We start from the raw sequence: 21,810 nt of genomic DNA on the forward strand, positions 1-21,810 counted from the left end.
GTTCGATCCCAACACGAACGCCGGCTGTATATGGAGTGTGCGTGTCTCTCAGATCATCATCACGGTGGCGAGATGTTAACTACCTCGCCTGGTGTACAGGAGGAGGTCGTGGGTTCGATCCCAACACTGACGCCTGCTTTATATTTGGAGTTTGCGTGTCTCTCAGATCATCATCACGGTGGCGAAGAGATGTTAACTACCTCGCCTGGTATACAGGTTGTGGGTTCGATCCTGACCTTGACGCCTGCTGCTGTATATTTGGAGTTTGCGTGTCTCTCTCTCATCATCTTCACGGTGGCTAGGATATGTGAACTACCTCGCCTGGTTTACAGGAGGTCGTGGGTTCGATCTTAACTTGACGCCTGTTTATTTAGAGTTTGCGGTGTCTCTCTCTCCCCGTCGTCGTGTGAAGTTTCTTCTGGGTTGGTGCCGTGGTTATCTCACTGTGCTTTGAACCCAGCAACATCAGTTTCATTCCCGGCCACGACTAACATCCGTGACGGGTGATGTCTCAACTGGTCCTGGGTACGTTCCTTTACAGGGCATTGCCACAGTAATTGCACAGGAGTAAGGTATTGTACTAAAGATCCAGTTCAAGTTTATTTTCTGTAACCACAGGTGAGAATTTAAGAGACCGGGATAGTCTCATTTGCAATAGTGACCTGGGTCACCATTATAACAATAGCAAAACGAATGAAACAAATATATATCAAACTATTTTTGTTTTAATAACATGTTATCTCCCCATTTATCCAAACAACGCCTGGACACAGAGACCATGGTCTCGAAAGAAAAAACAACCTGAAACTGTACTATTTTAATTGATTGCAGTTTATTTCGCTTTAAATGTTGCAACATTGAATCACTTCCACGTTTGACCCATAGGGTAAGCTATCGACACCAATCTGCTTAAATATCTCCAAGCAATTTAAATTCCAACATGGTAAAAAATTCGGGGAAAACAAAACACGGCTACAATGTATATCATCGGCGTTACCTTGGTAACAGAGAGCGTGCGGACGAACACCAGGGAAAAACTTGGGGACACACTCGGGCACTGATGATGCGACCGGTCCGTCCCAACATCTTCCAACACAGTCGGATTGAGTGATGATCCAGCGCTTATTCGATTCACTCCGAGTCACCTCCTGAATAATCTTCTATCGCGGCGGCGACTACTACGGTACGATGGTTACTGTTCCCTAAAACATCGAATCCTCCACCCACGTTGAGGACTACCGGACCGTTTCATCTCATCCACCGTGCTGTTCAACCGCCACCACACTGCAGGTCACAACATTGATCTCTCCTGGTTATTTAGAATTCTCTCCCATCATCTCTTCTCCCCAGCTCATATAACTTTTCTCGGTGCAAGAAACAAATTTAAACTTGTCGATCGCAACTTCAACAATGCTGTTCGTTGCTGGCCACTTAAGCGTTTCGGGCCTTTGAGCCTGTGCTCAACAAGTGTTACGTATATACACAGATATAACAGCTGACCATCAGGATTTAGGCTTTCTCAACAATGACTACACAGCAGATGTTAATGCACCAGCCTTTTAAGTCCATATCCACAAACCGTGAGCTCACTGGTCCCGAGGGTTTGGTCATCATAAAGCTTCAGTTACAAGTAAAATAACAGAGTTGTGCATCATCATCATTCAAGTCCATGGAATATTAAAGTACAGCCACTCACCAAATCACTCGGAATGCGCCCGATCCGGTGAGATCTCAAAAGCTACACAGGTTTCAGCCTGGATAATGCTTGGATAGGTGATTGTCATGCACAACAGGTGCTGTGGGCTGGTGGTGGGCAGCAGTAGAGGGTAGTACAGCAAAATCCGGTATTGTACTGTGCTATGCTCCCACAACTATGCTCCCCACGTCCATCGACCCGCACTGGCCAGCGTGGTAAAGTGTGATTGAATACCCCCCATGACACAAGGCGAAGGGAGACACTCATCCAGCAGTGGAATAACAGAGGAATGCACTTGTACAGTCGAATACAGCTTTATCCAAAGAACTACACTCACCGCTTTTGCTACGCGCAATTACAAATGTATCACGTAATCCTTTGCGACCTTAGCAGGTCGACTTAGCGGAACAGTACAATGTTGCATATCCACCTCGCTTGGGACTGAGGAATAGGCAGATATGTGAAAAAGCTCGCATATCTGTGCATCTATGGATAATGGCAGTTGCACCATGCAAAATACTGCACTAGACGTGGGTGATTTAATCGGTCAAGAGTTTATGCGATGGTCGGATATTTGAACATGTAATGTACTTCAATGAGGCTCTCTGGTAGTCTTCACAGAAGCCAAAGCTACACCTGCCTGCACGGTGTTAGAGATGTCGCATCCGGTTAACTTACATGACCTCGCGTAACGTGATGCCCGACTTTGGCAGAAACAACGATGTCTGCCGGACGTAGGGGGGAATGTACTCAACTTATTTTAATTTACCAACCACATGGTGGTATTCTCTTGTTGCAGTCATTTTTTTGCCACCATCAGCTCAGGTTTCCCCATTTTTCAATCAATAAATTAACTTGACATCCTGGTAATTATCCTTAAAAGTAACTATGTCTAAACATTCACTCCGTCGTATCACCACCCCTCTGGCGTGAGGCCATGGACTTCATCACCCCTTGTACTCGAAGCACAGTAGACGCTGGATGAATATAAGCACACCTTACTATAAGCACAGTTCTGATATAAGAAACAGGGAGCCGGGGTGGCGAGATGTTAACTACCTCGCCTGGTATACAGGATGTCTTGGGTTTGAGCCCGACCCTGACACCTACTGTATATTTGGAGTTTGAAACGTGCGTTTCGAGTATTTGCCTGCGATAAATTCCACCATGATAAGCTACTTCGTTTAGCTATCATTTGTGGTCAGGTCGCTTCTGAAAAATAGCTATATAGCTCAGCGGGCCTTCCCTGGTCAAATACATTACACTGGTGGGAGCGCAAGTCAAAGGGCAACTTCTGATACTGGTTCATGCCTTCTGATACAAGGACAGCTGGCCTTGCTCCCATGGGGTGTGCTTATATCCATCATCTACTACACGTATAAACATTGTACTTATCAGTCAAATAACCTTTTTCTTATGTTATCTGGGCCAAGAAAATTAACACTAACCGAGGAAATACACAGCTTGGACAAACACAAGTGACAAGTGGATCCCAATGTTCATTAACGCAATGCTTTTTCCCCCCACGCCACCAACACCCACACCCTGAAGACCTGCGGGCGATAATTAAATGCGTTGTGTTTATTTATTTTTGGAAAATCGTCATTGAACACGCGTGAATACGCGTTGCGCACGCGTGCGAGAATACCTGAATAAAAAGGCCATCGACGATCGAACCGTTTTTCTACCCCTCGTAACGAACGCTCGCTGCAAAGCGGCACAACACTCCCGAGTTTTTCGCGGGGTCGCGCTTGCACGGCTCTCTCCGACAGTGCGTTTGGGTCTTGCTGCGTGCCGCACGGTTACGTAGTCCGACGTTTCGCTCCGTGTGCTGGGGAGCTTCTCAAAGAACTCACTGACAGTTCCTGAATTCAATTCAAAGCGGTTGCTGAATTCAGTTCCCGACGTACCGACGTTTTTCTCCGTGCACTGGGAAGGTTCGGGAACTGCGTTCAGTTCGGTTCCTAAATTCAGTTCCAACGTACCGAAGTTTTGCTTTATATGGCTGGTACCTTCTGCAGCACCATGGTGGTGAGATGTTAAATACCTCACCTGATATTCAGGAGTTCGTGGGTTCGATCCTGACCCTGACGACTGTATATTCGGAGTTTACGTGTTCTCTCCGTGCTCATGTGAATTTTCTCCGGGTATTCTGGTTTTTCCCTTCACATTCAGAATAAACATGAGGCCACTTCATTGAGCTATAATTTGTGGCCAGGTCGTTTAGGAAAAAGAGCTATATAGCTCAGTGGGCCTTCCCTGGTCAAAATAATAAAAAAAAAATAGCTTAAATAGTAGTTTTAAACTGATCTCAATTCAATTAAGGAAATTAATTCAGTTCCTGAAGAAGCCCCCGGCTATCACACCAGAGCGCGGCGCAACCGGAAAACGCATCGTCAACACGCGGCTCGAGAAAGTGTGCAGTTCGCTTCGGCACACCGTCACGGAAACCTCGTGCGCTTCTTCCTGCCGGGCCCGGTTCTGCGCGTCTTCAGGATGGTGTAGTTTCGGTAGACAACGTGCTGAGACGACAGGAACGGAACGTAGAAGGCGCGCAACAGCTTGGACGAGCTGCGCATGTTGAGCCACCGAGAGACACAGAGAGAGATGGAGAGAGAACGGAAGTGAGTCTCGCACTAGCACCAAAATCAATCTTTTATTTATAATGGAGGAATCCGATGAGCTATGAAGCCCTTTTTCACAGATGTCCAATAGGGACGGGTAATAAAGTTACAACAAGACTAAAAACATGATAGGAGTGCAAATTAAAGGAAAGGGAAGCAAATCACTAACAACATTTAAAGAAACAATTTTTTTATTTTACCAGGTAAGGCCTATTTAAGCAAATTTTTTAAATCTTTTGACCAGGGAAGGCCCACTGAGCTGTCAGCTTCTTTTCAGAAGCGACCTGGCCACAAATAATAGCTCAACGTAGTGGCTTATCATGTGGAAATTTATAGTGGCCAAATAATCTAAACCTATGTTTCTATTTTTGGAAAATGCAGTGGCAATATTAGTACAGTAAAGAGAATTAAATAATAATACATGATAATTGGTTTTTTACCCTTCTATCTGGCAACAAAACTGACACCTTTTTTACAAGGAGTCATGTTTACATAGACCACAATACCTGCAGTCATAATGCAAACAAAAAACATAACTGATAATGTGCACTGTCCTTGAAGTTGATTGGTCCACACCCGAGACAGCTTTCCTTAGAGCCTAGTCTCACATGGGTTTTTTGTTTGCATTATGACTGCAGGTATTGTGGTCTATGTAAACATGACTCCTTGTAAAAAAGGTGTCAGTTTTGTTGCCAGATAGAAGGGTAAAAAAACAATTATATTTTTTACTGGCAAATGAGGTTCCAATGGTAATAATACATAGTTTACAACCCTTTTTTAACACACTGCTGGATGAAGTACTCCCCATTAAGTTACCTTGGGGTGGATGGAAAAAAAAAATTATGAGCCAGAGATCGGAATCCATGTCCTTCACATGTTAAACGAAGCCGGCTCGTGTCCTACCATCTCGGCTGCAGCTACTCCATTCAATGCGCTAAATTTCCCCTACTTAAATACCCGTTGCATTTCTTTAGAGTGAAATAGTAGATTCCTCCAGTGGCTCCACGTATTCTTGCTTTTTACGAATTAGGTGGATTATGTATCGTTTTCCAAAGTGCTCAAGCATTTCATCGTCTGCATTCTCCCATCGCTGCAACGGATGACAGTTTCGGCTATCACATGGGACTGACAAATCCAGTTCCAGATCTTGAAGACGTAGTCGTTATTGGTGGGAGGGTTTCAAGCACTAGCCTTAGTGGGTGCTCTTCTCCTGTAGAGACCTCACACACTGCATGCCTCAACAGTGGACAACACATGCACTTATCTTTCCATCTGGGTCTGTTCAGTCTATTGTGCACGCTTTCTGCTTAGCCTTAAACCAATGGGTAGCTATCAGGGCAAATATTTTTTTCCTTTGATTTGTGTCTCCAATTTTTCGGTAGCTCCCTTTCATCGATTGATCCAGTTTTCTCCAGGGTGATTCCCTAATAATCAATGCAACTTTAAACTCAAGTTTTTGTTCGTAGAGTTATAGCGGCCCCCCCTTCCTGCTACAGATGGACGGACGCCGTACGCACCTGGCCGCATCGAGGAAGGACCTGTACGCGACAACGCTCCACTCGTCCGTCCTGGCGGCGTAGCGGGGCTCGCGCTCCGTCTCCACCTCCCTGTCCAGGTCCACCAGGTAGTGGCACTGCTTCACGTCGACCTGCGCGCACGCCGCCAGGACCATTGGACCACAAGCATGCTGAGGCAGTCGGCGTTGCGACCGGGGTCTCCAGTGGCACGGGAACTCGTGCAAGGAACAAAATGGGGTGGGTGGAGGGGGGCCCAGCCGCCTGACCCAACTTTTCCCTTCTCTTCGTAGCCCGGGACCCTTTGGCCCACAAGCCTCGGCACAGGTGCACCGCCTGCACACCCGCTAGCTACGCCGCGCCGGTCATGATTGTTTCAAAACTCTGTGTAAAATAAAAAAACATTGACAGCCGTGAACCGGATTGTACAATCCACTGCTGGATGAAGGCCTCCGAATGTGGGGGTTCTCATTTGACCACACGTAACCACGCTGGCAAGAAGGTTTAAAGCCGGCAACATAGAAGTGGGAGCATGGAAGTACAATTCTAGATTTGAAGCTTTCGTGACTGCAAGGATTCATACTCTTAGGTTTTTTCGGTAAAGTAAAGTAGGTAAAAAATAAAATAACTAAAAGTAATCGAGGGATACAGCAAATCTGGCTGTGACGGTCCCACCTGATGACGGAGACTTGTGTTGCCTAAGAAACGTCGTGATTTATTATTTTATTTCTATTATTACTTTTAGTAATTTTAAAATTATATTTTTTACCTACGTGACTTTACCGAAAAAACCTAAGAGCATGGAAGTACAGTCCAATGGACTTTGCTTCACTGACCTCTGCTGTCCACAGAATAGCCCAGTAGCTGCAGCCTACAACACCAATGTTATTGTACAGTATCCTGGGGGAAGATCCATTGAGCGAGCAAGCACTTGTTCAAGGGCAACTCCCAAAGGGGAGGAGGTCACCCATCCAGTGTTATCCCCTCACACGCATGACCGCCTACAACACCTGGCACGCACTTTCGATTAGCACGGTTGGCTACGTACGCTGCGAAAGAAGTTCACCATACATACAAACAAACGCCCATCTAAGCACTGACCAAGCTCATCCCCCACTTAGCTGCCGGCGGGGATTGGGGTCACATTCCACATTCAGTGAGATTGGGTCACAGGGTTGCCGTGATCATGCGCTGACGACCACGAGCAGAAATTTCACTTTGTGTGTATGCTGAACTTCTTTTGCAGCGTACGGAACTAAACGTGCTATATGTACGTTGAACTTCTTTCGCACAGCATGTAGCCAACCGTGTTAACCGGAGGTGCAGTAAACAGGGGCTGCGCACACGCGCTGCCGCGGTACGCACGTATCGCGACTCCTCCTCGCGGTTCTGGTCATTCATGTGGGAGGGGACGATCCGCGTGGCGTCGTCTCCTGACGGGTACGGCTTGGGCAGCTGCCCCCGGAACTCCGACGCGATGAACTGCAGCTTCCAGTTTCTGCTCAGGACCACAGAGGGCGATTGGCAGCGGTGGCACGAACGGCGTTGAGCGACCACAGCACGCAACGTTGGCGACTGTAGAAGAACGCTTTTAGCCTTAAAGACAGCGACGACGATGATAATGCTGCTCAACGATTCCTCCTTGTGACTGGATGATCCGTTCCTATTTTGTCGGTGCGATTTAAGTCAAGAGTAAATGACATTTCTTTTTTTACGTGGGGGAACTGTAGCACCTCTTGTGCCTGCAGGGATCAAGTTGACTAATTACTCACAGCATATACAAAACATAAAATAACTGATTCTTACATACACCATGCAATTGATGACTCGAAGAATCATTATACCCCAAAGCATTAGGCAGGTGTTGGAGGTGAGCCACTGATTTGGTGCAGAGTGATTCAGCGGTTTCTACACTGATCACGAAGCAAACAGCCACAGAAAGTGAGAATTCATCAAATTACACAACACAATTTCGATTTAAAGCTTTCGTGACTGCAGGGATTCATCTTCTTGGTTCTTTCGGTAAAGTCACGTAGAATGGAAATAATAAAATAATAAAAATAAAACATCTTATTCTTTTATTATTTCCATTCTACGTGACTTTACCGAATGAACCAAGAAGATACACAACACAAGTTTAAAAACGGCACCGTACACTCTTACATGCGGCCTTGCCACAATCCCGTCTCGGGCTGGCTCAGACTTTCTCCAAACGAACCTCACCAAAACTGAAGACCTCCTCATTTACCAAAAACAAAACCTTCTGCCTGCCTATCATCTGACTCTCATTCCCGTTGCGTGACATTGCTCCAGACACGCCCCCTCCCCCTTACGTTTCAGGGAGCAGGAAGTGCGTGGGGAATCTGTGCCACTCCTTGCCGATGCACACGTTCACCGTTTTCCCCTCAGCCAGCGTGTGGATGCTGGGGTCGGCCGCCACGCGGTGGAACTCGGTAAACAGGTCCAGAGGGGCGTGGTACCCTACGCGACCACGCGGGGAAAACCAAACGGATAAAACAACCATCAAGGACGTTCTCTAACTCAACCGGTGTTTCGTTGCCACCGAGGCTGTGCCAAAGTTATTCTTGTAGCGTAGTAGGAGTGTGGAATCTCTTCATTAATGAGGGCAGAAGAGGACTTTCAAATAGCTTTGGTAAGCCACACATTAACATGCACTCCAGTCGCTTCTGTCAGTCTTCCAATCATGCCTTGCGTCTCACGTGACATCCAAAGCATGATGGCCAGATTGATCCTCTGTTCACAATTGTCCCTTTTGCAGTCTCAAAATCATCCTTCGTGTGATGTTATTATGACTTCTTGTTTCCAGCCTGCAAGCAATTATCTGTCCAAAGAGTTTCTTTTGATTTTCATAAAGTGTAAGAAGTGCTTAATCGTCAATGCTCTCCACGCAGTAAAACAGCCGGGGCCATGAGTCCCTGAGTGTGCATGTGAGAGTCAACTTGCCTTTGAACTGAGCGAGCGTCCGCGAGGCTGAGAGCACAGAGAAGATCGCGAGTGCGCACAGTGCCAGCCACTGCGACGAGTGAGTGTAGTGCTCCAGACGGTAGCGCCAAAACGTAAAATGGTAGCACTTCTACACCCACATACAGAGACAAAGATCCTCCGTGTAGCCTTTAAAAGTGTATATGCAGCCGTCTGGAACACTCTTTCTTTCGATATTAGAACTGCTTTTTGTATTTCGTTTGTTGTCCTTCCCCCGCACCTCCAATTAGTGTGGCTGGCTACGTACGGTGTAAAAGAAGACTGTTGGGGCCAATGTTTGGAGCGAGCGCCGATTTAGGCCAGGCATGGCACAGGAAGAGCAACCAGCAGTAATGCCTGACTGCCATTGTCTCCCCAGTTCCGATGCTAACACACTGCACTGGATACCGATTTAAGGACGAGTTAACCTACGGCATGCAGACGACAGGTCACCCATTGATATTAGCTGTGGCAGGAAATCGAACCTAGGTCTCGCCAAATTCTGCATGGGGAGGGTTAGGGCGGTGTACAAATGTTTAGAACTTTTGTCAGTCCACTGCTGGATGAAGGCCTCCACACCCCATTGGTGGCTGTTTGGCCACAGTGGTCAATGCGGTTTGGTGAAGGGAAGGGCCCAAGACCAGTTCGGATATCATCGCCATTGACATTAGCCGTGGTCGGCAATCGAAACTCAAATCACCGGGTTCAAAACGCGGTGGTGCCACTCACCGCTGCGCCACCCCTCCCCCCACGCCACAACAAATAGGAATAGAAACACGTCGACTTTCAAGCGTCCAATCGTACGGCGTGAAGCGCGAACCGAGAGCACGCGGTACCTGCAACGCTGAGAGCGCAACGGCGCCGTGCAGGCACACGAGCGGGAACACAGGGAACATGAAGCGCTCCTCCTTGTGCGGCTGAGCGATGAACACGAGCAGCCACAGGTAGAACGGAGACAGCGACAGCCAATAGGGCCGCCCCAGGTGCTGGACTGAGACAATCGCACACGGCACCCCAGCTCACAATCACGACATCCCAACTCACCGTCACACACGGCACGCCTCAACACACAACTAAAATAAACTATTTAAAACTAAACTATTCTTTATTTTATCAGGTAAGGCCCACTGAGCTATATAACTCTTTTTCAGGAGAGACCTGGTCACAAATTCGCTTATCATGCGGAAATGTATTGCAGCCAAATACAACACCCCAACTCACAATCACACATGGCACGCCTTAACACACAATCACACGCGACACCCCAACACACAACCACACATGACGCCACAGCAAGCAATCAAACATGATGACATGCCAACACGTGACACCCCAACACACAATCACACTCGACGCCCCAACACACAAGCACACACACTGTGACCATACTGTGACCACAATGAGCCTTACTGTTGTACTTGGAGAGAAGAGACTCGGTGAGCATTGCCAGCGGCAGGGCGAGCAGGGCGAGCGGGAACGCGATGTTGAAGTTGAGAAAGCCATTCACAAAGTAGAAGGTCCACGGCTCCGTCCCTGAAGGCACAAGACACCGCCGTTGACACGAGGCCGTTTCAACACGGCAAGAGGTTTTCAATCATTTTGTACCCTGGAGGTGGCCCGGTGTAGTTGCAGAGCGGCGTTAGCATGGATCTTGGTGCAAGGAACAAACTGGGCCCCCCCGTACCCCATCTAGTTTGCCTCTTTATATGCCGGCACCTGGGCCCCATCTACCCTACGGCCGCGTGGGTCGCCGTGCAGTTGCACCGCCTGTGCCATCGACAGCTCGGCTGCCGGTGGGCAGGCTCACCGTAGAGATCTGGCCCGTGCGGTGTGAAGACGTTGTAGAGGATGATGTTGAGCGGCGCGCACACCAGCTTGCCGTAGTAGTAGCTGTCCACCAGCACCACGGGCAACTGTGGGCACCAGCCAAACGGAGCGGGCGTGAGATTAGTGCAATCGAGATGAACATATCAATCGGATCTATTAATTTACATTACCCACGTTGTATGCACTCTCTTGTCCGTGGCTGTTAAGTGCATGTAGGGTGGGTGGAAGGTGCTGCCCCCTACTGTGTGGACTAGGGATCTCTTAAAGGGATCTCAAAGGTAGCTCTGCGACACCCGCTTCTGCGGGCCGTTCTCGTAACAAGGAGGACCGGCGCTGCTCTGTGGGAGATCTTATTGGATACTTAGTCTCATGATATGATGGCGTCGTGAGACAAAGTATCCAATCGGAATAAAATTGTGGAATATTATTTATACAAATATATGCCATTAATATCACTGGTGAGATAAGGCCATAATCAGTTTCAAAGACAATGCATATATTATCAGAGCATGTTTCTTTACATGTTTTGCCATAAGTATGTGTGGCAAATGCAGACTTGATGCCTTGCAATAGGTATCTATTTTGTGTTTGAACATCTTAACATCTGTTTAATTGCTAGAAAGGGTAAAGCCTATTGTTATATTTCATCGCTGTTGTATTTAATTCGCCTGTTATTTCACGCATAAGTTAAATGAATCAGCAACTCGGTAACCTATCACTGTCACGATTAAACCTGTCAACACAGCCGAGCGGTAGTGCTGCGCCTGTGCTGGCCATTCGTGAGCACGTGCCAGGCCTGCTCTTACCAAAAACACGAGCAGAGCGACCAAGCACCACCAAAGGAAGTCCTTCACGTGCGCTTTCCTCAGCAGCAGGTCGACCGCAATGGGGATCCTGTGAAGGAAACAGTGCAGGAAGCCGTCACGTTAATGTCGACCAGCAACACTCCACGATCATCTCTGGCTAGGATGGTTCAAGGGTCAACCAACATCGCCCATAGCCTCACGGGTCACCGGGTCAGTTACTATAACACGCATGTCAAGAGGAAGAAGACAAGTCGAGGAAGTTCATCATATTAAGTGAAATACACCAAATAGAACACCGCACACATTTTTTACACGCAACTCAGATACTTCTGTCACTGAGCACACTAAAACTAAAAACACCGTGTTATTTGGTCAAAAATATTCCCCTCTAGTACCTGATTAGTGCAGCGGCTAAGATACTTTCAGTGACAGGTAATTACAATTTGGGAGTCGCTTCTAAGTGGTAGGCCTTGTGTGTGCCACGGGCCGTGTGAAATGAAGTTGCATGCTGCATGCGGCCCATGAGCCGTAGGCTCCCCCGCCCCCACATTAAACCCAGCCGGCTCGGCTCTGACCAGAGAAAGCCGCCAACGCAGGAAGGCGAGAGTCAAGGGAGCGGTTGAGGGGCGGTGGGGGAGGGGGGGTGAGGAGGGGGGGGAACGAGGGTGGCACTCGCCCGAGCAGCGCGCTGAAGGGCCATCCCACGATGGCGCCGGCAGCGATGGAGAGGACGGCGACCCCGTCGTGGCCCAGGTACCAGCCCGAGAGGGCGAGCAGCGTCGTGTACATGCAGAAGCTGCTGGGCAGGTATGCTACAGAGGAGAAAAACGTACACACAGATGTTCGTGTACGAACCGAGTACGACGACGCATATCAGAAGTGCCGGGAGTTTGAGGTATAGTACGCAGATATATGTGAACGCCTTGAGACGATTACACCATGCGCAAATAGGGTACTGCACGAAGTTGCACACGAGATTAAGAATATATTTCTGCATGTGAAAAGCTGTGAATTTGTGAATATCTGTAGAAATTGCCAGTTACACCATCATACACAAATACTGCACTGGATGTGGGCGGTTAACTGAGCAAATATGTGACAGTTGGATACACATGGTTGTACTGAACATAAATATGTCCACTGCAGAGATGGTGACATCAGCTCCTGTGCAGGTACTAAGGAGATTGTTGGGTTCTCCACAGCCCAGGTTTAATGTACCTTCATCCAGCAGTGGATCAATCATTGCTGATGATGACATGTAAAAATAAAATACCTGGACAGCACTTGGATAAAGTTTCAAGTTTATTTTGTTAAACCATGTGAAAAGCAAGATACCAAGATCTCATTTCATTTCAAGGAGTGACCAGGGGCATTAGTCTGGCAGTTCAGGGTCGATGATTGCTAAACATATAATTCCAAATGAGTAATTTGGGAATAATTGTCACATCGGTATTTTTTAAATTCCAAAATTGTTGTCATCAACACTCCAATAACCAACATGATTGTCACACTTGCAAGGATATTATTTATACATGCCAATATATCGATGATATTCTGACCAATAAACCTCACTGAAAATCTTGTTCGGTGGCGAAGGGTTAAAGTCAAGAATTTTGGCATGAAACTACTACGTACCTTACCCCTATAACAAATATCAGTCATTGTATTGGCTACGAAAACCTTTGTTTTAAGATGGCTTGTGCATTGACTGTCGTTAACTCCTTACCGGCAGCCGAGAGGAACATGCCAGGACTCAACACCAGGAAGGCCAGCATTAGCCGGGCCACGTGGAGGCCAAACCTCTTGCAAACAGCTCTAGAGGAGACGGACACATTGGATGTAAGAGCCTCAATGCTGCTTGGCTACATTACCGCTCCTCATGCAGGACAACAATTGGTACAACCCAAACACACTCCACTCCATTCGTCAACATTGCTTGGGGGTTCGGAGACGCGTGGAGGGCAGCAGACGCAAGTACGACAAAACCCATTGTTGCATCATACTTTTACGCTCCCAGGTCTATGATCTTGACCAACCCGCACACGCCGACGGCATGAAGCTCGAATGATAACCTCATGACACTCACGGCGTTGAGAGACCCTCATCTAGCAGTGGATTGACCAAAGGGCTGTACATGTAGCGCGTTAACGTAACTCACTTGTAGAAGTACAACTCGCAGAGGCAGCAGGTGAAGGCCAAAACACAGCGCATGAAGTAAAACACCATCACCTGCAGCACATGGACAATATAAGCAAAGCACAAGACGAATACAATAAAAAGTTTACTCTAATTACAGATTTAACACCAAGGTTTTCACGACCAATATGATTACAAATATATATTTTCGGATTCAGATCTCGTGAGTAATATGCCAGTGTGTCGTACACCCTCCTGCACCTGACACAGCCATACTGTATAATAAAAGTTGCCACGTGAATAACCGTGCCAATTGATTGAAGAGCGATCCAAAACATTTTACAACGCATTTTTTTTATTATTTCCATTCTATGTGACTTTACCGAAAGAACCAAGAAGATGAATCCCTGCAGTCACGAAGGCTTTAAATCGAAATTTTACAACGCAGTAATAAACAAATACAAATCATTTACATCGCGTACCAATCCAGAGTAAAAGCAAAAACCACTTCGTGATTATACTCATGATCAATCGCCGCCCACATCCGTAGCACGTCTGAAACGTACGACCGAAATTGCGAAACTGCCCAGCACCCGTATTCGCGACAGGAAAGACTCAACGTGGAAACGGATCGCTCGGCGTCAACTTGCCTTGTTGGCCTGCAGGACCCGGCTGTGGAACCAGCCGGGGATGGCCAGCAGCCAGAGGTAGGCATACGAGCGGATGGCGTACTCGGGGGAGTACTCCCACGTCTGGAACCCGGTGCCGTACAGCAGGTAGTGCGTCTGAAATGCACGGGGCCCAACAGACACTCGCTGGGTTTCGTCTCCCGAGACCAGGGGTCGGCAACCTTTTAAAAGAAGAAGAGCCATTTTTTTTTGTCTTTGACCAAAATAGTTCGAGAACCGCATCACACGTAGAGCAACTTCTACACGCCCACAAATACAGCAGCGGGTATACAGCAGATGACAAACAAATACTGACTTAACTAAACAAAATAGGCGATGAAATAAACTACGTCTATTTCGTTTTTCCCCTCTTATTCTTTAAACAATACAGTTTGTACATTTTGTTGTCAATAAGACATTCCATAGCGACCCATTCCCTGCCATATTTAATCAATTATCTTAACGTTAAATTATGTTTAAGATTTACTTTTTTTTAAACGGCTGTCCGCAAGGGTGAAGCCAAAAAGCTGCATGCAGCTCCAGAGCCAGAGGTTGCCAGGACAGCTGCCCTCGACCGTTACTCCAATGATGCTAGGCCAGTGGTTATTGAGAGTCAGCATTAAAAAACCATAATTAAAGTCCTACTATAGTCGATAACAACCTGTTGAAGTTTAGTCCGTGGGTTTCATTTCGTCATTGCTCTAGTCTAGCTTCCTTAACCAGTCAAACATTTAGATAATTCTTAGCCATTCAACATTGTGAACCCTTGATAGTTTTCAGGGGAATCAGCCATTTTGCTATATTATGTGTGGGACAATGCTCAATTGGAGAACATTTACCGCACATTGTTCTGTTATGGATGTTTTTTGTGACTTAAAAAAAACAACATGTTAGACGTGGGAAAATGCACAAAGCGGGAATATTATACCGACAGTTCACCGTATCACGCAAAGAAAGTGTTCATTACAAATACCCAGCCTCTTATGGTCACCGACCGTAAAAAATGTGAAAATGTGTCCAGATGTAATTGCAGGTATAGATGGACTGGTGGAGCAATTGTTAGCGCACTGCGCTATAAACCCGGCGACGTGAGTTTAATTCCCGGTCGCAGTCAACGTCAGTGGCGAGCGATATCCGAACCGGTCCTGGACCTCCCCCACCTTACCTCCACTAACCTACACGGAGTGCGGTGAAGTATGATCAAACAACCCTCATGAATGACATCGCACGGGAGAAGGCATTCATCCGGCAATGGATCGGACAATGGACGGATTTCTTTTACATTTAGTTTTATCTGAATCGACCACAACACCCACGCACCCAGTCTGGCCACTCCCGAGTAGAACACAAAATGTGGGGACGACAACGACGACACGTAAACTTACAGGCTCCCAGTAGTTGAAGGTCTCATCGCAGTCAGAGATGTTGCTGAGCAGCGCTGAGCAAAAGCGAGCAGACAAGAGCAACTTGAAGGCAGTGGCCCCCTCTGGAGCCCATATCTGTCCTCCTACTGCGCTGGGTGCACTGTGCAGAGATTCAAAGGAAACGACAGATTATTGCTCTCCTAAGTGTTGTTTGGGTCATAGCAAGGGTTTGTTCTGCACAGTGTCCGACGTTTCGCTCCACGGGCTGTGAGCTTCTTCGGGAATTGAATTTACAACTCATTCTGTATGTATATATGTTGAACTTCTTTCGCACCGTATGTAGCCAACCGTGCTAATACCACATCTGATTAGCTCAGTTGGCTACGTACAATGTGAAAGAAGTTCAACATACATACGACAGATCATTCTCTCCCTCGATTATACAAAGCAGGCAACATCAGCAGCATAGGTAGTAGCAGCAGGCAACGCTGTTTGATCGAGGGAGAGACTGGGTCACTCAATTCAACCCACACTGACCAGCGTGGTGAAGTATGGTCAGAAAATCCCATGACCGACACTACATGCCTTTCTTCAGCAGTCCATTGAGAAGGGGATATGCAAATTAGACTCCATACCACCTCCGATTAGCACGGTTAGCGACGTATGGTGTGAAAGAAGTTCAACATGCTTAACGGCAGCCTAGTCGGTCGGCAGGTGACGTTTGGTGGGGTAGAATGTAGTTACTCACCTCCTCTTCTTGGTTCTTTCGGTAAAGTCACGTAGAATGGAAATAATAAAATAATAAAATAAAACATTATAAAATAATTCTCACGAAGTTTCGGCCACAACGCAAGCAGCCGTCCTCAGGTGAAGACCAGGTCTGTCGGGGAGACAGCGTCTGAATGTCTCCCCGACAGACCTGGTCTTCACCTGAGGACGACAGCGTCTGAATGTCTCCCCGACAGACCTGGTCTTCACCTGAGGACGGCTGCTTGCGTTGTGGCCGAAACGTCGTGAGAATTATTTTATTATGTTTTATTTTATTATTTCCATTCTTCGTGACTTTACCGAAAGAACCAAGAAGATGAATCCCAGCAGTCACGAAAGCTTTAAATCGAAATGTACTCACCTCCTCTTCCCGAGACATCTAGCCACCGTGGAAGAGCAGGAAAAATCACCCCCTAGGAGAGCTTGGAAGAGACCGTCTCGGCCAATATACCCTCTAGAACACGAGATGATCTCATTCGAGCTCCCTCGATAGTGGAGGGCCTGCCAACAGCGGTGTGAGCAAGCAATATGCAGGGCTGCACGTTTAGCTTCACCCATCACTTAATAAAATGGAACACGCATTGCGGTGCAGTGCAGCCCTGGTTGTTGGTGGTCTCCGACTTCCTCATTGATAATTAATGCACAGAAAAAACTGCAATTCTCTGGATCGCTGCGGTTGTTCTGGACGCATTTGGCCGCCAATGTGGGCTTGTCTCGCAGAGCTCAAGTCAATGGGTGCAAATGTGTCAAGGACATGATGGCGTGGCCAATTGTTATTTAGAGGCGAGACAATCCACGTGGAGCACATGAGTTGCACCTCTGTGATGTGTCGCAACAACAGAAACCAGAGACGGGCATTGGCCTCCAACAGTCACTCACACACCACATCACTCACTCTCACACCACATCACTCGCTCTCACACGGACCATGTCACTCACAACCACACCACATCACTCACTCACACCACATCTCACATTCTCACACCACATCACTCGCTCTCACATGGACCATGTCACTCACAACCACACCACATCACTCACTCTCAAACCACATCACTCACTCTCACACCACATCACTCACTCTCACACCACATCACTCACACACCACATCACTCACTCTCACATGGACCATGTCACTCACAACCACACCACATCACGCTCACACCACATCACTCACTCTCACACCGCATCTCACATTATCACACCACATCACTCACTCTCACATGGACCATGTCACTCACAACCACACCACATCACTCTCACACCACATCACTCACTCACACACCACATCACTCGCTCTCACATGGACCATGTCACTCACGCTCACACCACATCACGCTCACACCACATCACACACTCACACACCACATCACTCACTCTCACACCACATCACTCACAACCACCCCATGGTCTCACACCACGCTTCACACTCCCACATCACTCACACTCCTTCACCCCATCACTCACTCGCACACCACATCACTCGCACCACGTCTCCCGCGTCCGACGCCACGTGTCGGATGACAAGGCGCACACACTCTCTGATGCACGCACACACTCTCACGTCCCCACACACTTCCTCTCTCACACGCACAATCACTATTTGACACGCTCACACACCGCCAAGCAATCTAACACACATACACTGCCATCCCCACCACTCCACGCGCACCGCTTCTGAGCCCACACTCACTCCGCGGGCCGCCCGCTCTCTTGGGTCTGCGCTGGGCCCGTGCCGCTCCGGACGGCAGGTGGGCCCTGCCCCTGCTGCCCTTGCTGCCCCTGCTGCCCGTCGCCCTCGCCGTCCCCTCTGCCCGCGCCGCCGCGCCGCCTCTGCCGGGAGGACGCCATCCATGTGCAGGCTTCCTCCTCCTCCTCGTCTCGCGAGCAAACGACCGAGAGAGAGAGAGGACCCCCCCAGGCCCCGCCCTCCGAGCCCCACGCCCCGCCCCCAGGACCCCACGCCCCGCCCACAGGGCCCCACGCCCCGCCCCCCGAGCCCCACGCCCCGTCCCCAAGGCCCCCGGGCCACACGCCCCGCCCACAGGGCCCCACGCCACGCCCACAGGGCCCCACGCCCCGCCCCCGGGCCCCACGCCCCGCCCCCCGCGCGCTTAGGTGGCCAGCGAACTCGGGCGGGGGGTGGTGCCTGGCAGGGAGGGAGGGGAGGGGCCAGATGCCTGCCACAAATGAACCAAAACGTCGCATATCCGACCGCCGTCCGATATCCGCTCTGACCGGAATTAAAACTAAAACTGTTTATTTTTATTGGACCAGGTAAGGCCCACTGAGCTGTACAGTATAGCCACTTTTTTTTTGCAGAAGCGACGTGGCCACAAATGATAGCTCAACGAAGTGGCTTCCTAAAATCATAATGTTGACATTTATAGCAGCCAAATACTCGAAACGCGTGATGTTGGTTATTTAATTTACAAAAAAATTTATTTGACCTGGTAAAGCCCACTGAGCTACATAGCTCTTTTTCCTAAGCGACCTGGCCGCAAATGATGACTCAACGGAGTGGACTTATCATGTGGAAATGTATAGCAGACAAATATTCTAAACGCGAGTTTGTAAACGTGGAGCCAAAAACCGGAGGATCCGGAGAAAAATCCACACGACCACGGGGAGAGACGGACACACAAACTACAAATATACAGCAGCAGACATCGTCAGGGTCGAGATCGAACCCACATCCTCCTGTATACCTGGCGAGGTAGTTGCCCGCCCTCACAGTCGGGCATATTTGCGGAATACACCACGCCGCCGTTGACCCTGGCCATTGACCGAGCAACCCAACGTTCCTACCAGCTCCCTCCGCAGGAATGTGTTTCTTGGCGTTTGAACACTTCATTTGAAACCATTGGGGGTTGACGGCACGCTGTCGTGTTTTTACACTTGTGTATTGTCAAGGGCCGCACTAAAGGCTGCCAGTGGCCCGTGGGCCTTGCAGTGTTAGAACATCGATCTATCTCATTACAGTATTTACATATATTATTCTATTGTTCTAAGAGGGATTTAAAACTAAACGTATCTAATTGTTACATTTAATTCTGAGAATTGTTCTTCAACTTACAGGCGAGCTGAAAAAATAATTATCCAACACTTGAACACGTTAGAATTTAATTTGTTTCGTTGTGTCGGGTGGTTAACATTTCTTCGCGACACAGATTTGTTTTGATCATTACATGGCCTGACCCAAATAGCGATTATTACAAATGTCAACTGGCTCAAGCAGTGAGTGTATAAGGACAGCTTGGTTATCTATAATATAAGTTTTTGGGTTAGATCGCGTAAATATAAATGTGTCGTTAAACCCGCCACCACCCATCACAGCCAATTATTAAGGTTTGTCACGTGAACAAAACATGCCCATTCTTTACTCGTACAGCACTCCGGTGTGTTGGATAATAAATGTTGTGGGTTTACTATATTTATGCGATCCAAACCAAACACCTCTATGATGGATAATATTCTTTGGTTCTTTCGGTAAAGTCACGTAGAAATAAATAAATTAAATAATAGAATACGACGCTTCAATTGCAACACAAGCAGTCGTCATCAGGTCGAACTAAATTTGAGAGAGAGACAAAACACAAACACGGAAACACACAGACAGACACACAAGCAGAGAGAGACAACACAGAGATACACAGAAACAAACACACAACATAGACACTATGTATGGTTCAGCAGTTCCACTGCTGGATTATTTTTTACACCTGAAGACGACCGCTTGTGTTGCGATCGAAACGTCGTGATATATTATTTTTGTTTATTAAATTTTTCTACCTTTGTGACTTTACCGACAGAACCAAGGAGTATGTTATTTTCTTTCTATGTGACTTTACCGAAAGAACCAAAGAGTAATTCCTGCAGTCACGAAAGCTTCAAATCATGGATATTGGTCGCGAAAGCCTCTAGGTTAAACTGACAGCTCGGTTATTTAGCCACCAAATGAAATTAAAAATGACAATTACAATTTATTCTAATAACCGTTTTAATTTACGTAGCATTTAAACACAGGTGCATCTCCATAGCAACCCACAAAACACACATGAAACACAAAATTTTACAAAACAGACGCGTTGGGGTAGATTGAACAGCAGCATTACACGTCGCGCTTGCCAAAGGTTTTTTTTAAACGTAATTCTACCTCAATGTTACTCCGACTTGTTGGCCTGTGGCCACATCTGCTGCACGAATTTTTTAATTAATTTCTCTTATTGCCTTAAATCAGGAGGGCAGTTGAACCACTTTAGGCCCCGCTCCTTCCTCTTTATACCACGCCCCCTTATTGCTTAGGCCCCTCCTCTTCCTCTTTCGGCTTTACACCTTCCCATTTTAGGAACTGTCCCTTCAATATTTTTAGGCGCTGCCTCTTTCTGTGTATATCTTGCTTTCCCCGGACACGGCGTAGGTCTTGTAGTGGGGCAGTAGTGGTGTTTTTTGGGTTAGATCGCGTAAATATATAAATGTGTCGTTAAAACCCCCCACCACCCGACACAGCAAAACTAGTAAGGGTTGTCACGTAAACTGAACGTGCCAATTCGTCACTAGTACAGCACTAGTGTGTAGTGTATAGTGTAGTGTATAGTGTAGTGTATAGTGTAGTATACTAGTAGAGCACACCGGTGTGTTGGAGAGCCAAGCCACAACATTTACAATCTGAGTATGACGTTTCGCCAGTAATTACAACTAGCTTCATCAGGCGACAGCCAGATTTGTGGAGAAGTCCACCTGTTTCGTTCCTTAAATAGAGGCGTAGATGTGGTGACCACACTTGTGTGTTCTTCTTGTGCAAAGTGGAGGGGGGTGAGTCAACTTACATTATGCCTGCGCATTATGTGAGCCCTTTGATCTTGTCCTTCCTGTCCATTGTGTGTACTAAAATAGCCGTACCAACGGTAATCCCTTTATAGGATTGCATTTAAACAATGTATTATTTGAAGATTCGCTTCCACGCAACATGGTATTTTGATCGTTTGAATTACTTGGGCAGTTTCAATGCTCGTGTTATTTGATTTGGTTTTGGTATTCAATGCCCTGTTGATTTGTGCATCATTGTAACCGTTCATTTGCAGCGCTTCTTTAACATGTTGAATTTCACTTTTCAGACTCTCACAATCTGACACTTTCTTAGGTCGATGAATGAGCGTCTTGATAAGAGCAGATTTCTGTGTGGGGTGATGGTGTGACTGCCTTCAGATCAAAATACCGTACATTGCAGGAGCAACTGATAAACTAGCCAGATGTTTGGAAAAATAAAATATCTGAGTCAGATTTGGCATGGTACATAAAATACAGAAATTAATATATGGTACAAAAGATGTATTACCGAAGCAAATGTTATGTTGGGTAAACTGGAAGAATGATTAGCACGAGATTAAAGAACATCAGAGAAATATTAAATACTCCCAAATCC

General features: G+C 47.4%; 1 protein-coding gene across 2 annotated transcripts; it reads right to left on the reverse strand.

The window, feature by feature from the left end:
* Positions 1–789: 789 nt before the first annotated feature.
* Positions 790–18,316, reverse strand: ALG9 (ALG9 alpha-1,2-mannosyltransferase). 2 transcript variants are annotated; one of them, XM_078873230.1, is made up of 15 exons: positions 18,079–18,316; positions 15,639–15,777; positions 14,236–14,370; positions 13,608–13,678; positions 13,176–13,264; positions 12,126–12,261; positions 11,450–11,537; positions 10,624–10,729; positions 10,227–10,349; positions 9,653–9,807; positions 8,799–8,928; positions 8,168–8,315; positions 7,200–7,332; positions 5,838–5,968; positions 790–4,267 (listed from the first exon to the last, which is right to left on the reverse strand). In XM_078873230.1, exons 1-15 carry the CDS (start codon positions 18,234–18,236, stop codon positions 4,138–4,140), a joined length of 1,872 nt encoding a protein of 623 aa, XP_078729356.1. In that variant the 5' UTR covers positions 18,237–18,316; the 3' UTR covers positions 790–4,137. The 2 variants fall into 2 exon arrangements, with proteins under 2 accessions (XP_078729356.1, XP_078729357.1); XM_078873231.1 differs by lacking the exon at positions 13,608–13,678 and having other exon boundaries at positions 18,079–18,181.
* Positions 18,317–21,810: the final 3,494 nt, after the last annotated feature.

This window comes from Lampetra fluviatilis, chromosome 36 (genome assembly GCF_964198595.1).
Source record: "Lampetra fluviatilis chromosome 36, kcLamFluv1.1, whole genome shotgun sequence".
Classification (NCBI taxonomy): domain Eukaryota; kingdom Metazoa; phylum Chordata; class Hyperoartia; order Petromyzontiformes; family Petromyzontidae; genus Lampetra; species Lampetra fluviatilis.